Raw genomic sequence first — 22,247 nt, forward strand, 5'->3', positions numbered from 1 at the left:
TGAGCTCTGTCTAACCCTGCCTCTATACATACCTAAACTCTCACCTATTTAGGTCCATTTTGACGTCTAGCCTTCAATTAGATATTATCAACTTCATAGAATTGCAGCAAAGCCTTCCGAGAACTAAGGCAACGTTCTGGGTTTGCATCCATTTAGCATCGAAGCCCATGTACTTTCTCCCCGCTGCTGGCAGCAGCTCGTCAGCTGGAGACAATATTTCACCCAAGCCAGGCTGTTCACACTAATTAAAAAAAGATTTAGTTTTCTCCTGTTGTGCTTCAGATCAGCTAGAAAGATCTGTATCGCTTCCTTAATTCCCTATTTTCGAATATCATCGTTTCGTTTGCCGTTTCCTTATAACGATGAGATGCCACAGGAACCTAACTCTTGTTTACAGCAGTGAGCCTCTGGTAACATTCGTTTCACTATTTGTCGTTTCACTTCAAGTCACAGAACCTATTGACAACATTTAGTGAGGACTTACTGTACCTTCCTCCACTAGGCTCCCCAAGAAACATTATCTTTTTGCTTGGAAATAGAAAATCTCTTTTATCAAAAGGCACCCTGACGAGGTTTCCTCCTATGACGGGATGGTTTCTGCCAGATCCCCTTGGCATATTTATGTATTTTCCTGTCGGAGAGGGTGCGATAGAAGCCACCCTTCTCTTTTGTCTTTTTGAGAGACTTCTCTCACAGCCAGGATACTAGTAATGGCTGTAGGCCAATGGTTCTCAACATGGAGGAATTTGCACCCCCGACCCCGACAACTAGCAAAGTCTAGAGCAGTGGTTCTCAACCTTGACTGCACATTAGACTCACCTGGCAATTTTTTTAAAATCCTGATTTCTGGGCCCCATCCTCCGGAAATTCTGTTTCTTTGTTATGGGGTGGGGCCACAACACTAGTAACAAAGAAACAGAATTTCCGGAGGATAAGGTTCAGAAATCAGGATTTTAAAAAGATTCCCAGGTGATTCTAATGTGCAGCCAAGGTTGAGAGCCACTGGTCTAGAGACATTTTTGGTTGTCACAACTGGGGAGGGTGCTACTGGCATCTAATAGGTAAAGGCTAGAGATGCAGGTAAACATTCTGCAATGGAATGATCTGGACTCATTCATTCTACTATAGTTGAGTGTCCATAGTGCCAACATTGAGAAAGCCTGCTCTGGATGCAGTGGTTGTCAACTTCAGCTGTTCACTGATCCCCTGGCAGCATCTAAAACTCCAAGTGCCCAGGCTATACCTCAGATCAACTAAATTAGAAACACTGGACATGGAACCCAAATGAGAATTTATTTTGGAAACCGCTCAGGTGATCCCAATCCCAATTGCACAGACAAGGCTGAGAACCAGGGTTATTTGGGGGGGGGGGGGGGGGGGAGTGATTTTGATCTTGACATGCTTGTTTTTAAGCACAATTATTAGATACTTACTAATATAACAGCCAGTATATATGAATTTAAGTTGTTTGGGAGAATAGTAACTAAGGAATCCAGACCGTGCTTCCTTAGTTACTATTCTCCCGAACAAAATGAGTCTGCGAAGTGCTTTCACCTCACTGTTTTAGAAACTACTTTAAAAGCAGTATACAAAACACCCTCTGTTCCAACCTCAAATCCTGGTCCAAACCAGGCTTTCCTAGAGTCTACAGAAAGGAGGTGAAAAAAAGCTCCCTAAACCTCCCAATGGTCCAGTAAACATGGATCAGGTTGGAATGTGTAGTGAGGGATTACCCAGGAGGAAAAGCAGGTTACAAGGCAGCGGGGAGGGGCTCGGTAGGGAGCGTGGGGAGAAGGGGGAAGTTAGGAAACCCAAGGCCTAGATGCAAACTGCTTAGAAGTTATAAATTCATGTGCAGTTTCTGGGTTGAGATTTTACAGAGTGATGACAGAGTTATCACTTCTGGGGTTTTGTCCTTCTGGAAAGATATTTTACTACTAAGATGAAAATGAAAAAAAAAAAGATTAAAGGATCCACAGGGATACTTTTCTATTAAAAAAAAAAGAAGAAGAAGACTTGAGAGCTGACATTTAGATGTCTTCTATTTATTTATCAGCTAACCTTCAATTAGCTATTATCAGCTTCATATAATTGCATCACTAATCTGAGGTATGTCCAAATTTATTTGTGTGTGGGGGAGCCTGGGTCACTAGTGTGGTACATAGTTAAGAGCATAAATTCTAGATCCACACAGCCTGGGTTCAAATCCAGACTCTGTCCCATCTTAATTGTGTGACCCTGAGCAAGTTACTTAACCTCTCTTAGTCTTTGTTTCTTAGCTGTAAAGTGTGGATAATGATAGTACCTACCTCAGAGTGTTAGTGTGAGTGTAAAATGAACCAATACAGATAAATTGCTTAGAATAGTACGTCACATAATGAGCATGAAAAGCAAGGTTTTCAGGGTTATTTGTTGGGGAGAGGGGATATTTTTATTTTCACATGCTTGTTTTTAAGTATAATTATTAGATATGTATTCATATAATAGCCATTGTATATGAATTTAATTTGTTTGGAATAATAGTAACTAAGGAATCCAGACCGTGCTTCCATAGCTGAATGGGTTGGAGCAAGTGGCTTCACCTCTCTAAGCCTGACTTTCCTCGTTGGAAAGAAGGAAATGATTTCTTTCACAGGGATTTGGTGGGGGTGGGGAGTGGGGAGTGTGAGGCCAGGCATTAAAGGCACCCACACTGCTTTCTGGGCAGTGAGCATAGACATATATCAGCTATTGTTATTGTTAATTGTTGCTATTGTGACTCAGTGAATATTTATTAGTTCCTGCCTCACAGAGGCTATTGTGCCACCTACTGTAGGAGACACTGGAATGAGTAAGCAAAGGTCCTTGTCCCCAAATAAACTAGCACTGAGCTGAAGATTAAGGTCTATGTGTACCCTTCTAATGCAATAAGTAACAGAAGTTCAAAGTGTGGAAAATTTAGAAGTACTGCCTCCTTTTCATCACCTTTAGATCTTTAAACAAGAAAAACATATTGAGATCAATGGCACATAATAGGTATTAAACTGCCCCCTCAAAAGGGTATATTGTATACGATTTAATTTTATATAAATTCTGAGATCCATGAAAAAAAGAGAAAATCATATTGAGGTTCAATTTCAGATCACAACAATGCATATTAATAGTTCAATTAAAGTGAAAGTTAAGATAGAACCTAAAGTGTCTTTGATACAAGCCCAGTAAGTACTCACTTCATTAATAGGTTCTTGAAAACTGACTTTGAATGAAACAATGTGTAAAGAAACAATTTTACCATAGGCTAACTGACATAACAGTTTACAGCACATTTCTGGCCACGAAAATATCACTGAACTTGTAAATAAAGACCCAAAACATTTTGTTGTTGTTGTTAATCCTCATCTGAGGATAAATGATTTTTTTAAAAAATATATTTTATTGATTTTTTACAGAGAGGAAGGGAGAGAGACAGAGAGTCAGAAACATCGATGAGAGAGAAACATCGATCAGCTGCCTCCTGCACATCCCCCACTGGGGAAGTGCCCGCAACCCAGGTACATGCCCTTGACCAGAATCGAACCTGGGACCTTTCAGTCCGCAGGCCGACGCTCTATCCACTGAGCCAAACCAGTTTCGGCTTTTTTTTTTTTTTTTTTTTTTTAGAGAGAGTGGAAGGGAGGGGGAGAGACAAAGAGAGAGAAACATTGCCATAACCGGTTTGGCTCAGTGGATAGAGCTTCCGCTTTTGGACTGAAGGGTCACAGGTTCGATTCCGGTCAAGGTCAAAGGTCATGTACCTGGGTTTCAGGCACATCCCCAGTACGGGGTGTGCAGGAGGCAGCTGATCAATGTTTCTCTCTTATTGATGTTTCCAACTCTCTATTCCTCTCCCTTCCTCTCTGTAAAAAAAAAAAAAAAAAAAAAAAAAATCAATAAAATATATTTTTTAAAAAAAGAGAGAGAGAGAGAAACATCAATGTGAAAGAGACACATTGATTGGTTGCCTCCCACACGTGCCTCAACCAGGGCTGAGGATGGAGCCTTCAACAGAGGTATATGCCCTGACCAGAATCAAACCCAGGACCCTTCAATCCACAGACCAATGCTCTATCCACTGAGCCAAAACAGCTAGGGCCCAAAACATTTTTAATAGAAAACATTGAAGCTAATGTGAGCTATACATGCATTTAATAAATATTAATAAAAATAAGATCATTATTTTTCAGTTCAGGGTCTCTAGTGGCTGGAGCCTATGCAGGCAGCTCAGGGCGCAAGGTGGACTCAGCCCTGGACAGGACACCATTCCATTGTAGGGTACAGATAAAGGGATTTCCACCAGTCCCCTGAAAAAAAATTTGGGTTCTATCAGAAGGAAAGAAAGGGGAGGTGGGTGTCAGTGGGCAACAGCCAGTGACCACTATGAATACCTTCTTGTGAGAATTTGGCAAGAATAATATGGGAGGTATTAGGTTTGAATCCAATATCTTTACTCTCACAACCCCCAAAGGACAAATCTGCTAATGATTGCTTTACACAGAAAATGCTCCCTGGTTTCTCTCTAAATCTAAGCCTGTTGAAATGACTTTTCAAGTCCTCTGTTTGTATAAGGGAAGGAGGTTAGCTGGCAAAGGTCTCAGTTGTCCCAACAGTCTCATTTCTAATCACAAACACGTGACATGGGCCATCAGGGCAGTAGGTCTTAATCAAAACCTGCATTCCTAATCCTTAAATAGACAGGGTTTCTTAAAGAATTGAACAAGTCATGTTTCCTGTACAAGCCTTTCCTATAGCATTAGGCGGTGAGACTAGCAGTTCTTTGAAGATCCTGCCAGCTCTAACATTCTACATACTTATGAATGTGCAGAAAATCTAAATGTGCAAGTGGGCGTCCCTGCTCTTAAAGGTGTTATCTATTTACCTATTTATTTATTTTCCAATTACAGTTTGCATTTAAGACTATTTTGTATTAGTTTCAGGGATTCAGCACAGCAGGCAGCCATTTATATACTTTACAAGCGTTCCCTCCAATAATTCAAGTGCCCACTTGGCACCATAGACAGTTATTACAATATTGTTGACTGTACTGTATTCCCTCTGCTGTACTTTACATCTCTGTGCCTATTTTGTAACTGCCAATTAGTACTTCTTACGGCGTTATCACTTAAACCCTCCAGGCTGAGTCAGATGTTTTCTCAGTACTGGACTCCCCACAGCTTTGGTCTTTATGCCTTTCAAAGAACGGTTAAAGACATGCCCTTTCTTAGAGTCAGGCTGCCCAGATTGAAGTTCTATCTCAGCCCTTATCAGTGAAAGGACTCGAGCAAATTATTTAACCTCACTAAATCTTGCCTGCATAAATGGGGATCTTTAAGGTATGCTGGGAGGTATATAAAGCTCTCCCCTTAGCTTAGTGCCTGGAACACAAGTAAGAGCTTAATAAATGTTGACTGCTGTAATTGTTTTTCATCATTGTGAGTTCCTCCAAAGAGCTGTATCTTCTGCATATTAGTATCCTCAGTGCTTAATAAATAATCAGGGCTCAATGAGAGTTTGACCAACGCAGGGGTGACGTAATGGCCAGTGTTCCACTAGAATTCTGTGGGACAACGGCTCCTGCTCCCCAGTGGCTCCAGGAAATCAACCATCCCCAGTTCCCGCAGGCCAACAGCAGCTCATTCTCCTTGCAGCCTGCAGTGCCGTCTCCTCCCAAACACCCTGATGGGACCAAATCACTTCTGTGTCATCCCTTCTGCAGAGCATGGTTTTGGAGGAGAAGCTGCCTATCAATGTCTAATAGATGGCTTCAGGTAGATTGATCACCCCCATCTCCATCTCCCCTCTCCCAAGCCACGCCATGCAAAACAAGAATACTCTTCAATGGTGTTTCCGTCTGTTTTAAAGTATGAATAAAACCCTCTTTAGAAAACTTTGTGTTCTTAATGATAGGAAACATTTAAGTTTTTAAAAAGTGCTCCATTATGAAAATGTAGTTTTAATAGGAGTCCCCTACTACCTTCTTCTCCTACCCATGACCATTTCATATCATAACGCAGCCCCGGAATCCCGCCTATTGATTTCTGGAGCAGCCTCAGCCAGTTGCCTCCTTCCCCACCTACAAGATTGTTCCAGAGCCTAATTATTAAGTAAGAGATGAATGATTTAAATGTAATTGGTGATAGAAGTAAAGAATTGACTCAGAACTAATAAGGTAATAGTCCTTGTGATTATGGGGGAAATGAACTTGAACTTTAGTGACAGGTTTGCTCCAGAAATCTCAGATGTTTCACCAGCCATCCACCTCCAGGGGCATTCAGAGGTCAGATGTCAGACTTTGACTTTAATGGTTTAAATCCTGAAGCTTGGCAGTGAGTTCGCCGTACACTGAATTTTCTTGGGATGTTGGTGTCCAAGTAGATGCTGCTGCTGTCTCTCTGGGCCACTGTAGGCATCAGCAGAAGGAGTCTCTATGTCAGCTGGAGAAGTGGCAATAAACAAGGCAAACCAGAGGGGAAACTATTGGAAGTATTACAATCATATTTATAGGTACAAATGGGTCCTCTAAAAGAACACAAAATTATATATTTTTAGGAAGTGGCAGTGTAAGCTTTGAAAATTCAGAATCTTTGAAAATACTTTATAGCAATATATTTTTATTAATTTTAAAGTGTTGTCAAGTCAGTTTCTTGCACAGATTCTAATTTCTTAAAATACCCCATTAATGATCCTGAAGAATGTATATAATCAGTACTCTAGATCTCCCCCAAAGTTATTAGAAGACTGTGTCAGATGCCACCAGGAATGAGAAAAAAAAAAAAAAATAAGCCAGGACTGAACATAATGCGATTTCAATCAGACCATGAATGCAATCTTTTTCTGTAGGCAGGATCCACAATAAAAGGTAAAAGAAAACATGGTATTGAAACAAACCAGCCTGTTAGAGATGCAATTTTGTTTCATAGAGGAAGGGATGTCATACAAGATAAGGACTTATTAAGAAGGCTGGCTCCTCAGACATGCATAAAGGAGAACGAATAGATAATATCTTTAGACTTTCATAAAGCTTTCGGCAAGTTCACATCCCAATGAGTCATCCTGCGATTGGCAGAGATCATCCTCAGGGATCCAGAATGACCTTGCAGGGATGCAAGTTCAACCAGCTTACTCCTGTTTGCTGCCTTCAGTGGCTCCCATTGCTGTCAGAATAGTCTGAACTTCTTAACTGTGATAGGGCCTTATGATCTGGTTCCCGTTACCTCCCTCAGTACATGTCACTTTGCTCAGTATTTGAACCACTTTCTTACGTTTGAGAATTCCTTACCTGCCTCACATTTTATAACTAAATATGCCATGTGCTTGCTTTTTAGCCTTCCTTGCAGCTAGGACTCAGGCACATGACCTAGGCTTGGCCAGTCATATTCTCCTGGACTCAGGAGCAGGTGATGCGAAGATGAGTTCTTGACCCAACAGAGGCAGGGTAACCGTGTGGGATCCTGTGCCCAGTGCCCAAAGCTAGCAGCATCAGTCAGACACATAGCAGCACTTACTGCTCAGATGAGATGGCCATTGCTGTTCTCACCAGACCACCTCTGGGTGTGATATGGGTCATTGTTTGTGATTAAAAAAATCTTTTAAAATTAAACTCTTAAGAACATATTGCTCAATAATTCTCAATGTTAAAAAAAAATTTTTTAAAATTCTGACTATGCCTCTCTGGGTACTGTTTTTCTTTCAAAGCTTAGGCACCAAAGATATACTGTAAATGTTTTTTCTAATACTAAGGTGTACTAACATAACTCCAGATGAAAGAAGACTGGTATGATCAAGGACTAATATCTTTATCTTGTTTATGCCTTAAAATATTTAAGAAAAAAGACATATTACATCAGAAAAATTGGGCAGTGGATTTGAGCAAGCAAATAACAAATATAAATGAACAAAAATGTTTTAAAAAAGTGAGGCCTCAATAATAAAATGCAATTAAAATTTTCATCAATCAGGTTTAAAATAATGTAAACACTCGCTGAGATCTTAATGTGTGCTTCTATTCTAAATACTTTCAATAACTCACTAATGAGTTCAATAACAATGTAATTATTATTCCTATATTGTTTTAAAGATAAGGAAACTGAGACAAGAATTCAGATACTTTCCAGCTCAGCAGGGATACAAAACCAAGGAGATAAGGAGGGGGGACTGAAAAGTTCCAACCCTCTAACCACAGGGCTGGTTCTCCTGGCAACCTGCCCTCATCCTCAGGTAGGGTCCGAAAGTCACCTAATTAACATAAGTTACCTTTATCTCATCACTTAGGAAATCCCAAGGGTTTTAGAAGCTCCATGCCAGAAACAGGGACAAAAACAAAATATATATATTTATTATCAATCACAGTATCACAGGATTTGGCTTTAATCTGAAGCTGTAACTATCTCCTGATCATTTTGAGTTCTTGTACCTGGGAAAAAGTAGACCAAAAAAAAACCCACACACACCACCACAGTTTTCAGAGTTGCTGTTACACAATGAGAGCAGGAGGGGATATGCCTGAACCCAGGGGATTCACTAGTGCATCTTGGTGCTTCCACGTTCAGTGATAACTATAAACAGGCAACTGCTTCAACAATGGCCTGATGATGCTAAAGTAATTACTGTTCTGGCTTATAGTAGGCACGTATTTGTTGAATGAGTAAATGAATGAGCGTGCATCTGTTTCTCCATTAAACTATGAATGCTCCCAATGTTCGGCAAACGTTTGTTGAATCAAGGTAACATTAAGAATGAGAAACTATTTCATGATTAATAGATTTATTCAACAACAATATATATACTGGTAGTCGTCATTGTCAGCCTTAATATGAGATGTTGTATCTTCTGTCCAATTTTCCTTCCTTGATAAGTTTTTCTTTTCTATCCTGAGTAAACAGAAAAAACACACAAAAATAAACAACAAGCAAACATTAAGAAGAATGCATTCTGGCACAACTCATGATACAATTCTAAAAAACAGGAATGAAATGCTCCAAACCTAATTCCACCTCCCTCCTTTTAAAACCTATGGAGCATGAGTGAGGAAAGAGTAGTCTGAAAAAAATAAAGGAACAATAAGAAACTACTGCTACTGGAAAATATCTTACCCACATTTTAGTAAGTAAAATTGTATTACTCCACTAAAAAGCATATATCGTAAGCAAAATGCAATTACCTGCTGGGTAAGTGTGGCCTACCTTCCTGTTAAGCAATATCAGATAATCAAAAAGATATACACTCTAACAGGAGAGTGGATTGGCTGGTTTAAGGCACAGCTAGATAGGTGGGCACCAGTCTAGATGGCAATGTGAGGCCTAGAAGCTGGGACAGGGGTTCCAGCATTAGAGTGGTCTAGTGTCAGAGATAAGCTTGGCTTTCTCTGCAATCATATACCCAAGCCTCTGATGGCAGTGATACCCAGCACAGGCTGCTTTTGCTTTCTGGTGTTAGGGTATTAATAAGTTTTAATATTAATTTGCAAAGTGTAACCAATATAACTAGAATTCACACAAATAGGGAACACACTAAATGATTTATGTATGTTGTTAATACTTAACCCAAAAAAAATCTCTTTGTAAAACAAATGAATTAAGAAGACTAAATACAAAAATTTGCAAAGATATCTAAAGATTAATCAGAATAAGTTTAACTTCTACACATCTTCTAATGGGAAAAAAAGACATTACACCTCCTAAAAGTTATTTTTGTATTTTCCTGTGTATTACTCACAGCATAATTTCCTTACATCATCTAAAATATACCAGGAAAACTCTTTCATGAGTAAATTCCAGTCTTAGAAATTTCAATTGACCAATTTATTACTTTAAACTCAAGAGCAACTATTATACTTGAAAGACCCAAAGATTAGTAATTTTTAACAAAGCATATTTCTGTGAGTTGAAACGATAAAGAAATAAAACCAAACATATAACTCAATTATGTTTTATCTTGTGCTGGAAAAGAATAAAGATAAAAAGCACAAAAACTAAACCTCAGGTCCTGATACTTACTCTGTCAGTTTTAAAAACGTAATACCAGAAGATGAGGGGCCCAATTCCAATCACAGCTCCTAGGAGTGAGTTCTTGGGAGTGGGTCTGAAATTGGGATAAACATTTGCTGTTCTTGCGTAGGTCCAACGAGCCAAGGCAGGATCTTCCTAGAATTAATAACAAAAAGTTACAGCAACGTAAGCAGGGCCACACTAGGAAACAACCTCATCAGGACTTGTGGAGGAGCGTAGGAGATGCTTTCCCTTTGTTCTTTCCTACAGTTAAGGGTACATTCTGAATATTCCTAAATAGCTTCAGGGAAGATCTTTTATTTCTATTGGCTGAATAATTCTCTGATGATCGTGTTCAAATGCTTCAAAATTTAAAAGCACTTTATAACAACCTTCAGGTTTCTATTTACTTAAGATTTAAGAATCCTCATCTTTTTCTTTTCTTGTTTTTAAATATATTTTTATTGATTTCAGAAAGGAAAGGAGAGGGAGAGAGAGAAACATCAACGACAACAGAATCATTGATTAGCTGCCTTCTGCACGTCCACACTGGGGATTGAGCCCACAACCAAGGCATATGCCCTGACTGGGAATTAAACCGTGACCTCCTGGTTCATAGGTAGATGCTCAACCACTGAGCCACACCAGATGGGCAAGAATCCTAATCTTTTTAAAGTTGTCAGAAAAGCTACTTTTTCTCTTTGATCATTTTTATCTATTCTATTTTGGATTGTTTTAGCATCATCATCTTTCTTGAAGTGTGACCAACAAAACCACATAGTATTCCCAATGATGACCAATAGATTTGATATGCTCTGTCATGCTCTGTACTTTGTTACCAACCCTTTATAATGTTACCCCCACATTGGTCTTTCCAGGCTACAAGGTGCAGGAAGGTGAAGACTGAGATAGGCTAACTATGAGCTTTAAGTTTTTTAAGCTAACTTGACTGATATTTTTAAGAGCAAAATATTATATTTCATACTATTAAAATAGTTTTGTAGCAAAGACAAGGCTGTTGTTAAAAAAATTACTGTCTTTCTTAAGAAAAATTAATTGTCCATTTCAATATGTTTATACTAGAATAACTATGTACCCCAAATTCATAATTAAATTTAATTAGCTACATCCTCAAAAGATTTTACAAAATTATTCACTCTAGTTAATTGATTGATAAAAATAAGAAAATGAAACGAGCTTTAAAATCTTAATACTAAGCAGTGCCCTGACCGGTTTGGCTCAGTGGATAGAGCATCGGCCTGCGGACTGAAGGGTCCCAGGTTCGATTCCGGTCAAGGGTATGTACCTTGGTTGAGGGCACATCCCCAATAGGGGGTCTGCAGGAGGCAGCTGATCGATGTTTCTAACTCTCTATCCCTCTCCTTTCCTCTCTGTAAAAAATCAATAAAATATTTTAAAAAAACAAAACTAAGCAGTAAGGAGAACATTCAAGGTCCTAATCAATACCAAGAAGTCATAATTGGTAGGACTAAATTACTTAAACATTATCTTTCACAGTAACATTTTATAGCAAACTGTTTGCAGAAACAGCAAAAGTGAAGACATAATATATAAATTGAAGGGGAAATTTGAGCTCAGTACACTATTCTTTTACCTATCCCTTTTGCTATTAATGTATTTGAATGACTCTCCCATGAATTATCAAATGCCAGTCACCTCTCTACACTTTGATATGTGACAGATCTGCCTTCTAGAAACACATTTCATTTCAGAAAAAGGAAATACCCCATGACCATAGTTCATTGAGCCCAGTACTGTTGTTAAGAGATGTTCCAATACACACAACATGGGGGACAGTCTCCTTTAACACCACTCCACATCTGGACTACCAGTAGCATGTGACATGGTGAACAATCCTTCCTGAAATCATGGGTTTCCATGACATACACCAGCTTGTTTTTCCTCCGTTCTGATCATTCCCTTTTAGTCTCTTTTGCTCTTCTTCCTTACTCGCCAATCCTATACAATAAAAAGCTAATATGCAATTAGACCAAACGGTGGAGCAACCAAACAACTGGTCACTATGATGTGTGCTGACCACCAGGGGGCACACGCGGAACATGGCGGGCACTGGCTGCGATGGGATGGTGAAGCAGGTGAGCAGGGGCACCAGTCCAAGGCAGGGCGCTGGTTGCTGTCATCAGGGTGAGCCTCTGGTGGTTACTGAAAATTCTTTGCTCCCGGGCACCGTGGTCCTGCCCGGCCCATGCCAGCGCCGCCCCACTTACACCCGCTGTCAGTGCCCAGTGCTGGTGCTCAACATTGTTAGCGGGTGCGAGTGGCAGCTGCCAGTCCCGATCGCCCCTGAGGGCTTCTCCACCTCCCCCTGATCCTGAGGGGTGATTGGGGCAGCAGCTGCCGCTCGCACCTGCTGATGGCGCAGCCCTGCTCACACTCGCTGCTAGTGCAGGCCCAAATTGCTCCACATTATCAGTAGGTACGAGCGGCGGGAGGAGGGCTGCTGACAGGGAGAGGCTGGGCAGGGGTGCAGAGGACGGGCTGAGACCTGCCCCTGTGCCCACCGCAGCCTCATGGCCCACACACAGTTCCTATCAAGGTACACGAATTCGTGCACTGAGCCCCTAGTCTCTTAATATTGGCCCTCAGAATTTGTTGGCCGTTCCTCTTTACATTCACTCTATTGGTGATCTCCTCCAGTCACATGGCTTTTAACATCCATCTGTAGGCTGATGACTTGAGAAATTATACCTGTAGCCCTTGATCTCTGCCCTAAACTCCAGACATAATATCCAACTACCATGCTGTCTAACAGACATGTCAAATGTGATGTCTCATCCCAAAGTGATTTCCCAGCGTTCCACTCCACCTCTATCCCTGCTCCTCACATTCTTCTCTATCTTGGTAAAAAGCAAGTTCATTCTTCCCATCGGCTAGGTCAAAAACCTTGGAGTCATCCTTGACCCCTCTCTATCTCTTACACTTTCCATCCAATTTGCCAATGACTTACAAGGCCTGATCTAGACCAGATATCCTTCTGACCTCATTTCTTCCTACTCTGCCCTCATCTTTCTCCATGTAAGCCACAATGATCTCTTCAGAATGTTTGCAATTAGGTAAGTGTAGGGCGCGGGTATAGGGTTAAGCCTCGAACCCATGGCCCTGGGATTAAGAGTCCCATGCTCTACCGACTGAGCTGGCCCAGCACATGTGGTGCCCAACACGGGGCCTGAGTTCAGGAGAACTACAGTTGTCAGGTGAAAGGACGCTCCAGTGAAGCACGTGCAGAAAACAAAAAGGAAGGTAAGGAGCGAAGTTTAGTGATATAACTAGGTGTAAAACATGGGAAATCCAGGATGGCAGGAAAAGAATTTATATGTATCCATGCTTAGGCACAGGGTTGTTCTGTGAGGTATCAACAGCTTTTCGAATTGTTCGATTTTCTAAGTAAAACCTGCCCATGTTTTCCTGAGGAAGGAAAAGTAAATGTAGAGACATGGGAGAAGGTAGGAAAACAACTTAGAGATCGTTATATAGTTGAAGGTCCAGGGAAAATTCCTCTCTCTACTTTCAGTCTGTGGTCCCTGATTCGGGACTGCCTAGAGCCCACTCCTGAAAGGGAATGGATGAATATGGCCGGGAACTAAGATGGAGAGTGGAAGGTTACCATAGGCTTAATATTGTTGCAAAGGTTTGCCTCTTACCTGGAGACTACTTATTATGGAAATATTTTATTCACAGTTGTGCTGACATTGGACCAGCCTATGTTCAAGGAACAGTACTAGCTGCCTCATTAAAGGAGATGTTGTTCACTGGTCAGCAGAAAAGGAAAGGGGGCTGCTTTAACTGTGGCAAACTAGGGCATTTTGCTAGAGGAAAGCATTGGGCAAATGAATGCTGCTCCAAGACTGATGATGATAATCCAATGCCCCCTAGGCAGGGAAACTTCAAGCAGGGCCCCGGCCCCACCAAACAGTAGGGGTCTTATCCTTAACCCCACGGCAGCCTTTCCAGTTGGGGCTCAGTAAACCTTTATCATTCCACCCCGGGAAGTGCAGGATTGGCAAGTTCTTCCTGGGGTGACAGATCAGGACTCAGGCAATAATGAAAAGCGCCAATCCTGTTCTTAAAATGCAACTATGAAAACAAAACAAAAAAAAGGGGGGAGAAGGATGTTATGTGTTAAACTTTTTGAACTGCAATGCAGAGGGTTGTACAGCAGCTGAAAGGCATCAGGCCTCCTGTACAATAGCCTCTGCAGGGTTAGCCCAGTGGAAGGATGCACAAACCCGATAAGAGTTTTACCAGATCTAGTAATGATGTGGGGAAGAGGTTGTGTTTTGTATCTTTCCAGAAGGAGCAATGCAGCCAATTTGGGTGCCAGAGCGTTACATGCGTCACCACAATGGACCCAGAGAAGCTCCTTGTCCCTTCGTTCAAATGACTGAGAGTTCCCCCGATGACAGCAAAGCGGAAAAAAGAAGAAAAGGAAGGCTACGAAAGGGACTGAAGTGCCAACATGGGGTCAGCTGAATAAGTTAACAACTGAGGCCCAGCAGATGGTAGAAAAGCAAGGAGTGGAAGCTATTCCCTCAACCATGTTTCTGGCTGTGCTAGCATTGGTTAGCTGCCAGTCATCTGTAAAGTCTTGCGCAGCCAAGTCCAAGGACTCTGAGTAAATCAGCAAAAGAAACTTTCATTTAGTAGAAAAATGTTACTCTAGTTTGATTTCTCACTTATTGCTGTGTTGCACTGGCATTGTTTTGTTATTCTTACTAGTTTTAAAATGTTAACACATTGGCATTGTTTTGTTAATAGCCAGAGTTTTGTTCTTGATGCTTAAGTTTTACTTTCATTATAGTAGCTTAAAAATAAAAAGAGTGAGATGTAGGTCACGGCTATAGGGTTAAGCCTTGAACTGACCTGTTGGCAAAGCCACAAACAAGTCCCAGCTTACAGGGCACAGTCCTCTTAGCATAATTAGGCTTGACCTTATGATGCTCCCTAGATCTTACCTGGGAAGCTAATGGGCTGAGAGAGATGTAGCAAGTGCTGCCAAAACAAGTGAAACTCACGATAACATTCTAACTATGGTGACCATTACCTTGTTTACCTCTGGCTATAAAATAAAGGCTCAGTGTGCTGTCTGGATCTCTCTCTGTGGCCTCAACCAGTCACAGGAGATCCACCTAGACCAGCCATGGGCAAAGTACGGCCCGCGGGCCGGATCCGGCCCGTTTGAAATGAATAAAACTAAAAAAAAAAAAAAAGACCGTACCCTTTTATGTAATGATGTTTACTTTGAATTTATATTAGTTCACACAAACACTCCATCCATGCTTTTGTTCCGGCCCTCCGGTCCAGTTTAAGAACCCATTGTGGCCCTCAAGTCAAAAAGTTTGCCCACCCCTGACCTAGACCCAGTTTATTCTCTCTGTCTGTCTTTTCTACATCCTTCGCCGCCCCCCCCCCCCCCCCCCAGGCTCACCAAACCCTTGGCTGTGCTGGCATGGCACAAGTAAGCATACTACTATCTAAGGACTATTGTACTTGCTGTCCCCTCTGCCTAAAATGCTATTTTCCCAGTTACCTCACCTCTCATCTTTCAGATCTTCACTCGAATGTCACTTTATAAGCAAGGCCTTTCCTGGGCCTATCTAAAATTGTAGCTGCTCTCCCTTCCTACACACACTCCTAATCCCCTTCCTTGCTTTACCTTTCTTATCATGATCACTATCTAATATGCTAAATGATTCATTTTTTAACTTACTACCTGTCTCCTCCACTAGAAAGAAAGCTCTATACCAGTGATGGCGAACCTTTTGAGCTCGGCGTGTCAGCATTTTGAAAAACCCTAACTTAACTCTGGTGCTTTGTCACATATAGAAATTTTTTGATATTTGCAACCATAGTAAAACTAAGATTTATATTTTTGATATTTATTTTATATATTTAAATGCCATTTAACAAAGAAAAATCAACCAAAAAAATAAGTTCGCATGTCACCTCTGACACGCGTGTCATAGGTTCGCCATCACTGCTCTATACGGACAGGGGTCTCTGCCTGTTTTGTTCTCCACTGTTACCGCAACATCTAAATCAGAGCCTGGCCTATAATAGATCCTGAGTAATTATTTATTCACTAAGTCAATCATTCTTAAAGATTAAGCAAGTAATTTTCATGTATTGATTGGTATATGATAAAGTGTGAGACACTCAATGAACAGAAGAACCAATGAGGCAGGTATTACTACCTCTGTTCTACATGACAAAATTGAAATTGCCCTAGGTCACATAACTGAAAAAGAGAAACTCTGTGGAGCTTAAACCTCAACTCTGGTTCAAGTCCTTACCATTTTTAACTACATCATACTATCTGGCACATCAAACCTAATTGTGTATGTATATAATAAATGTCTCTCTCTGCACCTTCTTCACAAATAAACAGGTTTTGGCAAGAGATGATACAGCCAACTGGTTCAGCAGATGCTCTGGGTTACTTAGACCAAACTTCAAATTCTGCTCAAACACTTGCTAAGAGTATCTATACTAATAAAAGGGTAATATGCTAATTAGGGCAGACATCTTCCAGACGTCCTTCCAGACAAAGCCACAGTGGCTGCGAGGGCCAAGGCTCAGGCTGGCAGTGGCAGCAGCAGTGGGGTAATGAGGATGGCACCTTCCCCTGATGCACCAGGATGCCTCCCACAGAGGGAGGTCAGACTGAGGCTTAGGCCAGGCCAAGGCAGAGGCAGTTAGAGGCGATCAGGCTGGCAAGGGGGCAAGGTAGGGGCGATGAGGCCAGCAGGCAGAGGGGTTAGGGGCAATCAGGCAGGCAGGCAGGCAGGCAAGCGGTTAGGAGCCAGTGGTCCCAGATTGGGAGAGGGATGTCTGACTGCTGGTTTAGGCCCGATCCCTGTAAACTGGCAGTCAAACACCCCGAAGGGTCCCAGATTGGAGAGGGTGCAAGCCCGGCTGAGGGAGCCCCCCCCCCCCCACACACACACACACACACACGAATTTTGTGCACCGGGCCTCTAGTCACTCTATAAACCACTTGTCCTTCCCATGTTGTCTTCTCTTCGGTAAAACAGGGATAGTAATAGAGCTTAACTCTCTAAATAGTTGTGATATTTGAATAATATTTAGGAAAATTTAGATAGTCTCTGAGACAATGCAAATTTCCTTCAATTCTCACAACTTCTAAAAATTCCTACAGAATTCCAATGCAACTGTTGGAAAAAATATTTTTTAAAAACACATTTGATATCATGTTTCAGCTCTTGTACAGAAAATTACCAAAAAGCACCCCTGTTAAATAATAATAACTATCAGTTTGATGGGCATATATTATGTACCTCATTTAATCCCACACCGACTCTATAAAAAAGTTAATACCATTCCTATGAAGATCAGAAAACAAAGTTTCAGAATGGTTAGGCAAATTTCCCAAGGTCATACACAGGGTGGGGCAAAAATGGGTTTCAGTTGTTCTTATGGAAGATGATAAAATAATTAATACATAGTCCTGACCGGGTAACTCCCCCGTACCCCTTACCTCCATACATCAAGGATGTGGGTTGGGTCCCCTCTTAGGGCACATACAAGACTCAACCAATGAAGGCATAAATAAGTGGAACAACAAATCGATGTCCCTCTCTCTCTAAAAATCAATAAATAAAAATTAAAAAAAAAATAATAATACAAGAATAAACTTGTGTTTTGCGTGCTCTCAACAGTAAACCTACTTTTGCCCCACCCTGTAGTTTGCTAATATTTTGCGTCTTGCAGTCTGACTCCAAAGCCCAAAGCTTCAAGAAGCCGCAGGGTCTTCGGGTCTTTAAAAATACAAAGTCGCCCTGACAGGTTTGGCTCAGTGGATAGAGCATCAGCCTGCGGACTGAAGAGTCCCGGGTTCGATTCCAGTCAAGGGCATGTACCTTGGTTGCGGGCAGGTCCCCAGTGGGGAGTGTGCAGGAGGCAGCTGATCAATGTTTCACTCTCATCGATGTTTCTAACTCTCTATTCCTCTCCCTCCCTCTCTGTAAAAAATCAATAAAATATATAAAAAATAAAAATAAAATAAAAAAACAAAGTGAAGAATCACTGTATTCCCATCAGGAGAGCGCAGTATTACTATGAACTGTGAGCTGAAAGGTGGTAAACAGCTTTAAAAAAAAAAAATACACACGAACACACTTTCGAACACTCATTACAAGCCCGGCACTGCATTGGCCGGTCGCGTGCTTGATCGGATTTAATCCTCCTGAGACAGGAGGGCTGCTCCCCTTTCCCGGGTGGGAAAACTGAGTGTAAGCGGCCGAGCTGAGTAACTTTCTCAACATCATCAGGTGGGAAGCGATCCGGCCAGAACTCGGCCCCGCCAGGTGTGTGGGTCCCGAGCCCCGCCCTTCCCTTGACCACCCAACTCTGCCCAAGGTGAAAGGGCTGGGGGGCGGTCCCGCTCTCCGGGCCTGGACCGGGGCCGAAGTCTCCGGCGCTGGTCCGAACGGCGGCCGCCCCCTGCGAGGCCCCCGGGCGGGTCTGGGCTGCCCGGCCGGAGCGCAGCGTCCCAACTCCGGCCCGCGATTCCCGCCCAGCGACCCCCACTCACGATGAGCCCGTGGCGGCTGGGGTTGTTGTACTGGAGCAGGTACTCCCTTTTAAGCCGGGATCTTATGGCCAGCCGCTCGGCTTGCGCCTTCCGGGCTTCCGGAGATATGTCATATTCGGCGGGGTCAAGGGTAGGGGGCAAAGTGGCCAGGCGCGCCGGCTTGTACTTAGGGTTCGACATCTTGGGACCCTGGCGCGCAACTGCGCCTGCGCGGCCCCCGTCTTTCGCCTGACCTTACGCCTGCGGAAGTGCGCCTGCGCATCAGCCGGAGGTGGCGTTTAGCGAGGAGTTCAGCTTCCTCCCTCGCCGTCCTGGCCCGCTATAGCGATCTGCGCGTGCGCAGTGCTTTCCTCACCTAATGACCCCGCCTCCACTCCCCTCCTCTACCCTTCTGCCCTTTCTATCTGTCGCTTGCTGGTTCTTTCTAGCAGCCTTCTCTCCTGACCTGACAGACCTTATTATGCGACGCTGAGCTGTGTGGGCCTGGCCCCAACAGGAAATGGACTGGTTGTGAAGTCCTGCTTCAATGTGGACCCAATCCAAGCAGGCTGTGTGACCTTGAGGGTTAAATGAGATAATGAATAGATGCCAAAGTGCTTTGCAGACTTTAATGACCTAACCAAAGGACAATAAGCTTTTCTCTACGTTGCGACATTAGATCCATATAACATAGAAGAGCATTCTTCATGGGCACGAAATAATGTTTAGTAGGAGAATGATGTTATAAGAGTAGTGTCGCCTGTCTGACTACAGTAGGAGACAAAAACTGAATAAAGCTCGCGAAGAAACAATGATGGTTAAAATACTAACACCTCGTACCTAAAATCCTTAGCACTGTTCGGGTGCTAAGAATGAGAAACACCCTTAGAAATATGAAGATATGCGTAGGGGCATTGTATCTTACTGGGAAAGATGATTTAGGGAGAAAAGGAAAGTAACCTAAAAGAAAGCTGTCTCCATCCCGATTGTCTTTCTCCCACTCCTACTATGGAAGGGGAAAAAGCAACTTCAGGGAGCATGGCAGAATCTGTAGGTACCAATCAGGTATTCCTCGGGGGAAAACATGTAAACAGTGTTTCCATAACTCAGGCAAGGAACGCTGGATCAAAAGAGAGCTTCCGCTTGGATGTGCTGTCTGGGGACATGCAGGTATGCGGGGAAAATGGTTGCTAGGCAGAGAAGGGACCTAGAAAGTGCTGGCACTTGAAGTGATGAAGAGCAGCATTGCTGTCAAATGTATTCAACATTTTAATACTGTTTTAAAATATTTATTAAGCCCCCTCGGCGTGAAGCATACTGCACGCCAGTCAGTCAATCTCCTAGGCTCAGTGGGGGAAATACAGAAGAAATGAAGGATGTGATGTTTGTCTGTGGGGAGCTGACAATCAGGCAGTAGAGAAAGAACAGACAGAATGTGGTAATGTTTGCAAGACAGTTTAATGTCCAAATGATTAGAGAGCAAAATGGGCTCCTGAGAATGCAGGCTAGGGGAATGCAGAAAAAAAGGAATTTGAGACAAATCACTTACACTCAACTTTAAAGGAGAAAAGAGAAGTTCTGTTTTTTTCAAAGGTGTTTTCAAATATTAAAAATAAAATGAAAAGCAGGAGCAGGTTGTAAATTCTAAAAATTCTAAAGGCTACATTAATAAAGTTTCAAAAAAACATCTGTTTATAGATTAGACCCTGACCTAGGAAGAAGGGCATGTCAAAAGAATGAAAGAAAAAAGAAAGGAGTGCAATGAGTATAAGCCAGCTGACAAAGTTAAAAACGACCTTTAAGGTTTAGAGAGAGGGAGACAGCGAGAAAATAAACATCATTTTGCTTTAAGTTAAGGTGGTTATTTCCACATTTGCTTAATTATCATAAGGATCTCTTAAGATGTTAAAAATATGGAATCCTAGGTTGCTTTTTGCTCTTAGAAATTCAGATATGGTCTGGCAGGGGAACCCAGGAGTCTGTATTATTTTACAATTTCCTTGTGGGTGGGGGGGGAGGAGGGGGATTCTAACAATATTGCGAGTTTGAGAAACATAGAAATGGGTATAAGAGGTCTTCTTTCTATCTTCCTTTTCCCAGAAAAGGCACTTAGAGAGAATCTATTGAAGATGGAGACCTAGATTCCAGAATGAAAGAAAAAGACTTGATTGGGATGTTATTGTGCAATAATGCAACCAAAAAATTATGAAAATGAATTAATCTTTTTTTCTTTATTGATTAAGATATTACATATGTGTCTTTATCCCCCCATTGCCCCCCCCCCATTCCCCTACTCATGCCCTCACCCCCCTGGTGTCTGTGTCCATTGGTTAGGCTTATATGCATGCATACAAGTCCTTTGGAATTAATCTTATATGTAACACATTTTAAGTTAAAATTACAACTGTATGCTAAGCTCATTATTCTTTACTTTGCATTTGATTTTTGCAGTAGGGTCATATTTTTATAAGTTTTGAAGGGCTTTATCCAGTTTTCCCAAGGCCCTCTCTTAATCCTTTAAAATGAAATTATTTCCTTTACAAGCATTGGTGTAACTATCATTCTTATTGATTTCCCCCCCCCCCCCATTTGTTATCTGGTCTGACTCTGTGAGATTCTCCTTTATTAGTGACTTTGCATGTAGATCCGGTAATTCATCAACATTACTTTCATCAATTGCATGAACTTTCACATTTTTTGCAATATTTTTAATATACTTACTTGTATAGTATTTGAGGGCTGGATATTTCCAAGTGGATGACCAAAACTTTGATAGAGGTGGGCGTAGGCACTAGGGTTAGTAGATGGAAAAGTTTAAGTGGGCAGCAATTTTACAAGTGGTCATTACATCAATGAATATTTTATGTTTTGAAGACTCTTACTTCTCTAAGAAATCTCCTAATAGAATTTATCAGAATTTATTGGAACATGGGTTAGAAAGACTAAGTATATTTACCTGCATTTGGCTGGGAGGAGGGAGGTATTAGGGGAGGAGAGAAGTGCAGATGTGCAGGGGTGGTCAAGCTATGTGAGTGGGGCAGAGTTTCAGGGAACAGAGATGGACAGGTGAGTGCAGAAACTGTAAAAAGCAGGCAAGTCCCAGCTTGCAACAATATGAAGGGCATTTCTTTTTTTAATTGGTAGGATCATAGGTAAATTTGTAAATAAACTCCTAACTTTGGGTTGAGAACATGTAAATGCCAAAATTAATAGAAGCCCTGTATCAAGTTAAGAAAATTCCCTTATATTCCCTGCCAAAAGTTTTTTTTTTTAAATCATGAATGAGATAATTGATCAAATTCTATTTTTACATTTTTGATCTGTCATCACATGCTTTTTTCTCTGCTAATATGATAAAAAAAAAAAAGATGGAAAACCTTGGTAAGTTGTTCTGATGTGGAGTCATTTCACATTCTAGAATTAACTCTACTTTATGATCACAGTATGTTTTTTAATGTACTAATGAATTAAATATATTAGCATTTTATTTAAAACTTTATCATTTAATATCATAGGTGAATAAAGTCTACAACTTTCTTTTTTCTTATTTTGTTCTTGTATAGTTTGGGTAATACATTTACATGAAATAAGTAGGATAGATCTTCTTTTTTTTCCCCTCAAACTCTCCAAAACAGTTTGTAGAAAACAAGGACTATAGTCTTTGAAGGCTTGGT

General features: G+C 41.6%; 1 protein-coding gene across 1 annotated transcript; it reads right to left on the minus strand.

Annotated features, from left to right (window-relative positions):
* Nucleotides 1-8,761: 8,761 nt before the first annotated feature.
* NDUFB4 (NADH:ubiquinone oxidoreductase subunit B4) lies at nucleotides 8,762-18,846 on the minus strand. The gene is made up of 3 exons (XM_059687725.1): nucleotides 18,595-18,846; nucleotides 10,011-10,157; nucleotides 8,762-8,885 (listed from the first exon to the last, which is right to left on the minus strand). Exons 1-3 carry the CDS (start codon nucleotides 18,772-18,774, stop codon nucleotides 8,823-8,825), a joined length of 390 nt encoding a protein of 129 aa, XP_059543708.1. The 5' UTR covers nucleotides 18,775-18,846; the 3' UTR covers nucleotides 8,762-8,822.
* Between the last annotated feature and the right edge of the window lie 3,401 nt (nucleotides 18,847-22,247).

This window comes from Myotis daubentonii, chromosome 3 (assembly GCF_963259705.1).
Source record: "Myotis daubentonii chromosome 3, mMyoDau2.1, whole genome shotgun sequence".
Classification (NCBI taxonomy): Eukaryota; Metazoa; Chordata; class Mammalia; order Chiroptera; family Vespertilionidae; genus Myotis; species Myotis daubentonii.

Excerpts from the sequence above, each read along its gene's own strand:
- NDUFB4 (XM_059687725.1), bottom strand. The coding sequence starts at position 18,774 with ATGTCGAACCCTAAGTACAAGCCGGCGCGCCTGGCCACTTTGCCCCCT. Across the intron at positions 10,158-18,594 it reads CCAGCCGCCACGGGCTCATC|GAAGATCCTGCCTTGGCTCG; the intron begins GTGAGTGGGGGT and ends TATTAATTCTAG. Across the intron at positions 8,886-10,010 it reads ACGTTTTTAAAACTGACAGA|GATAGAAAAGAAAAACTTAT; the intron begins GTAAGTATCAGG and ends CTGTTTACTCAG.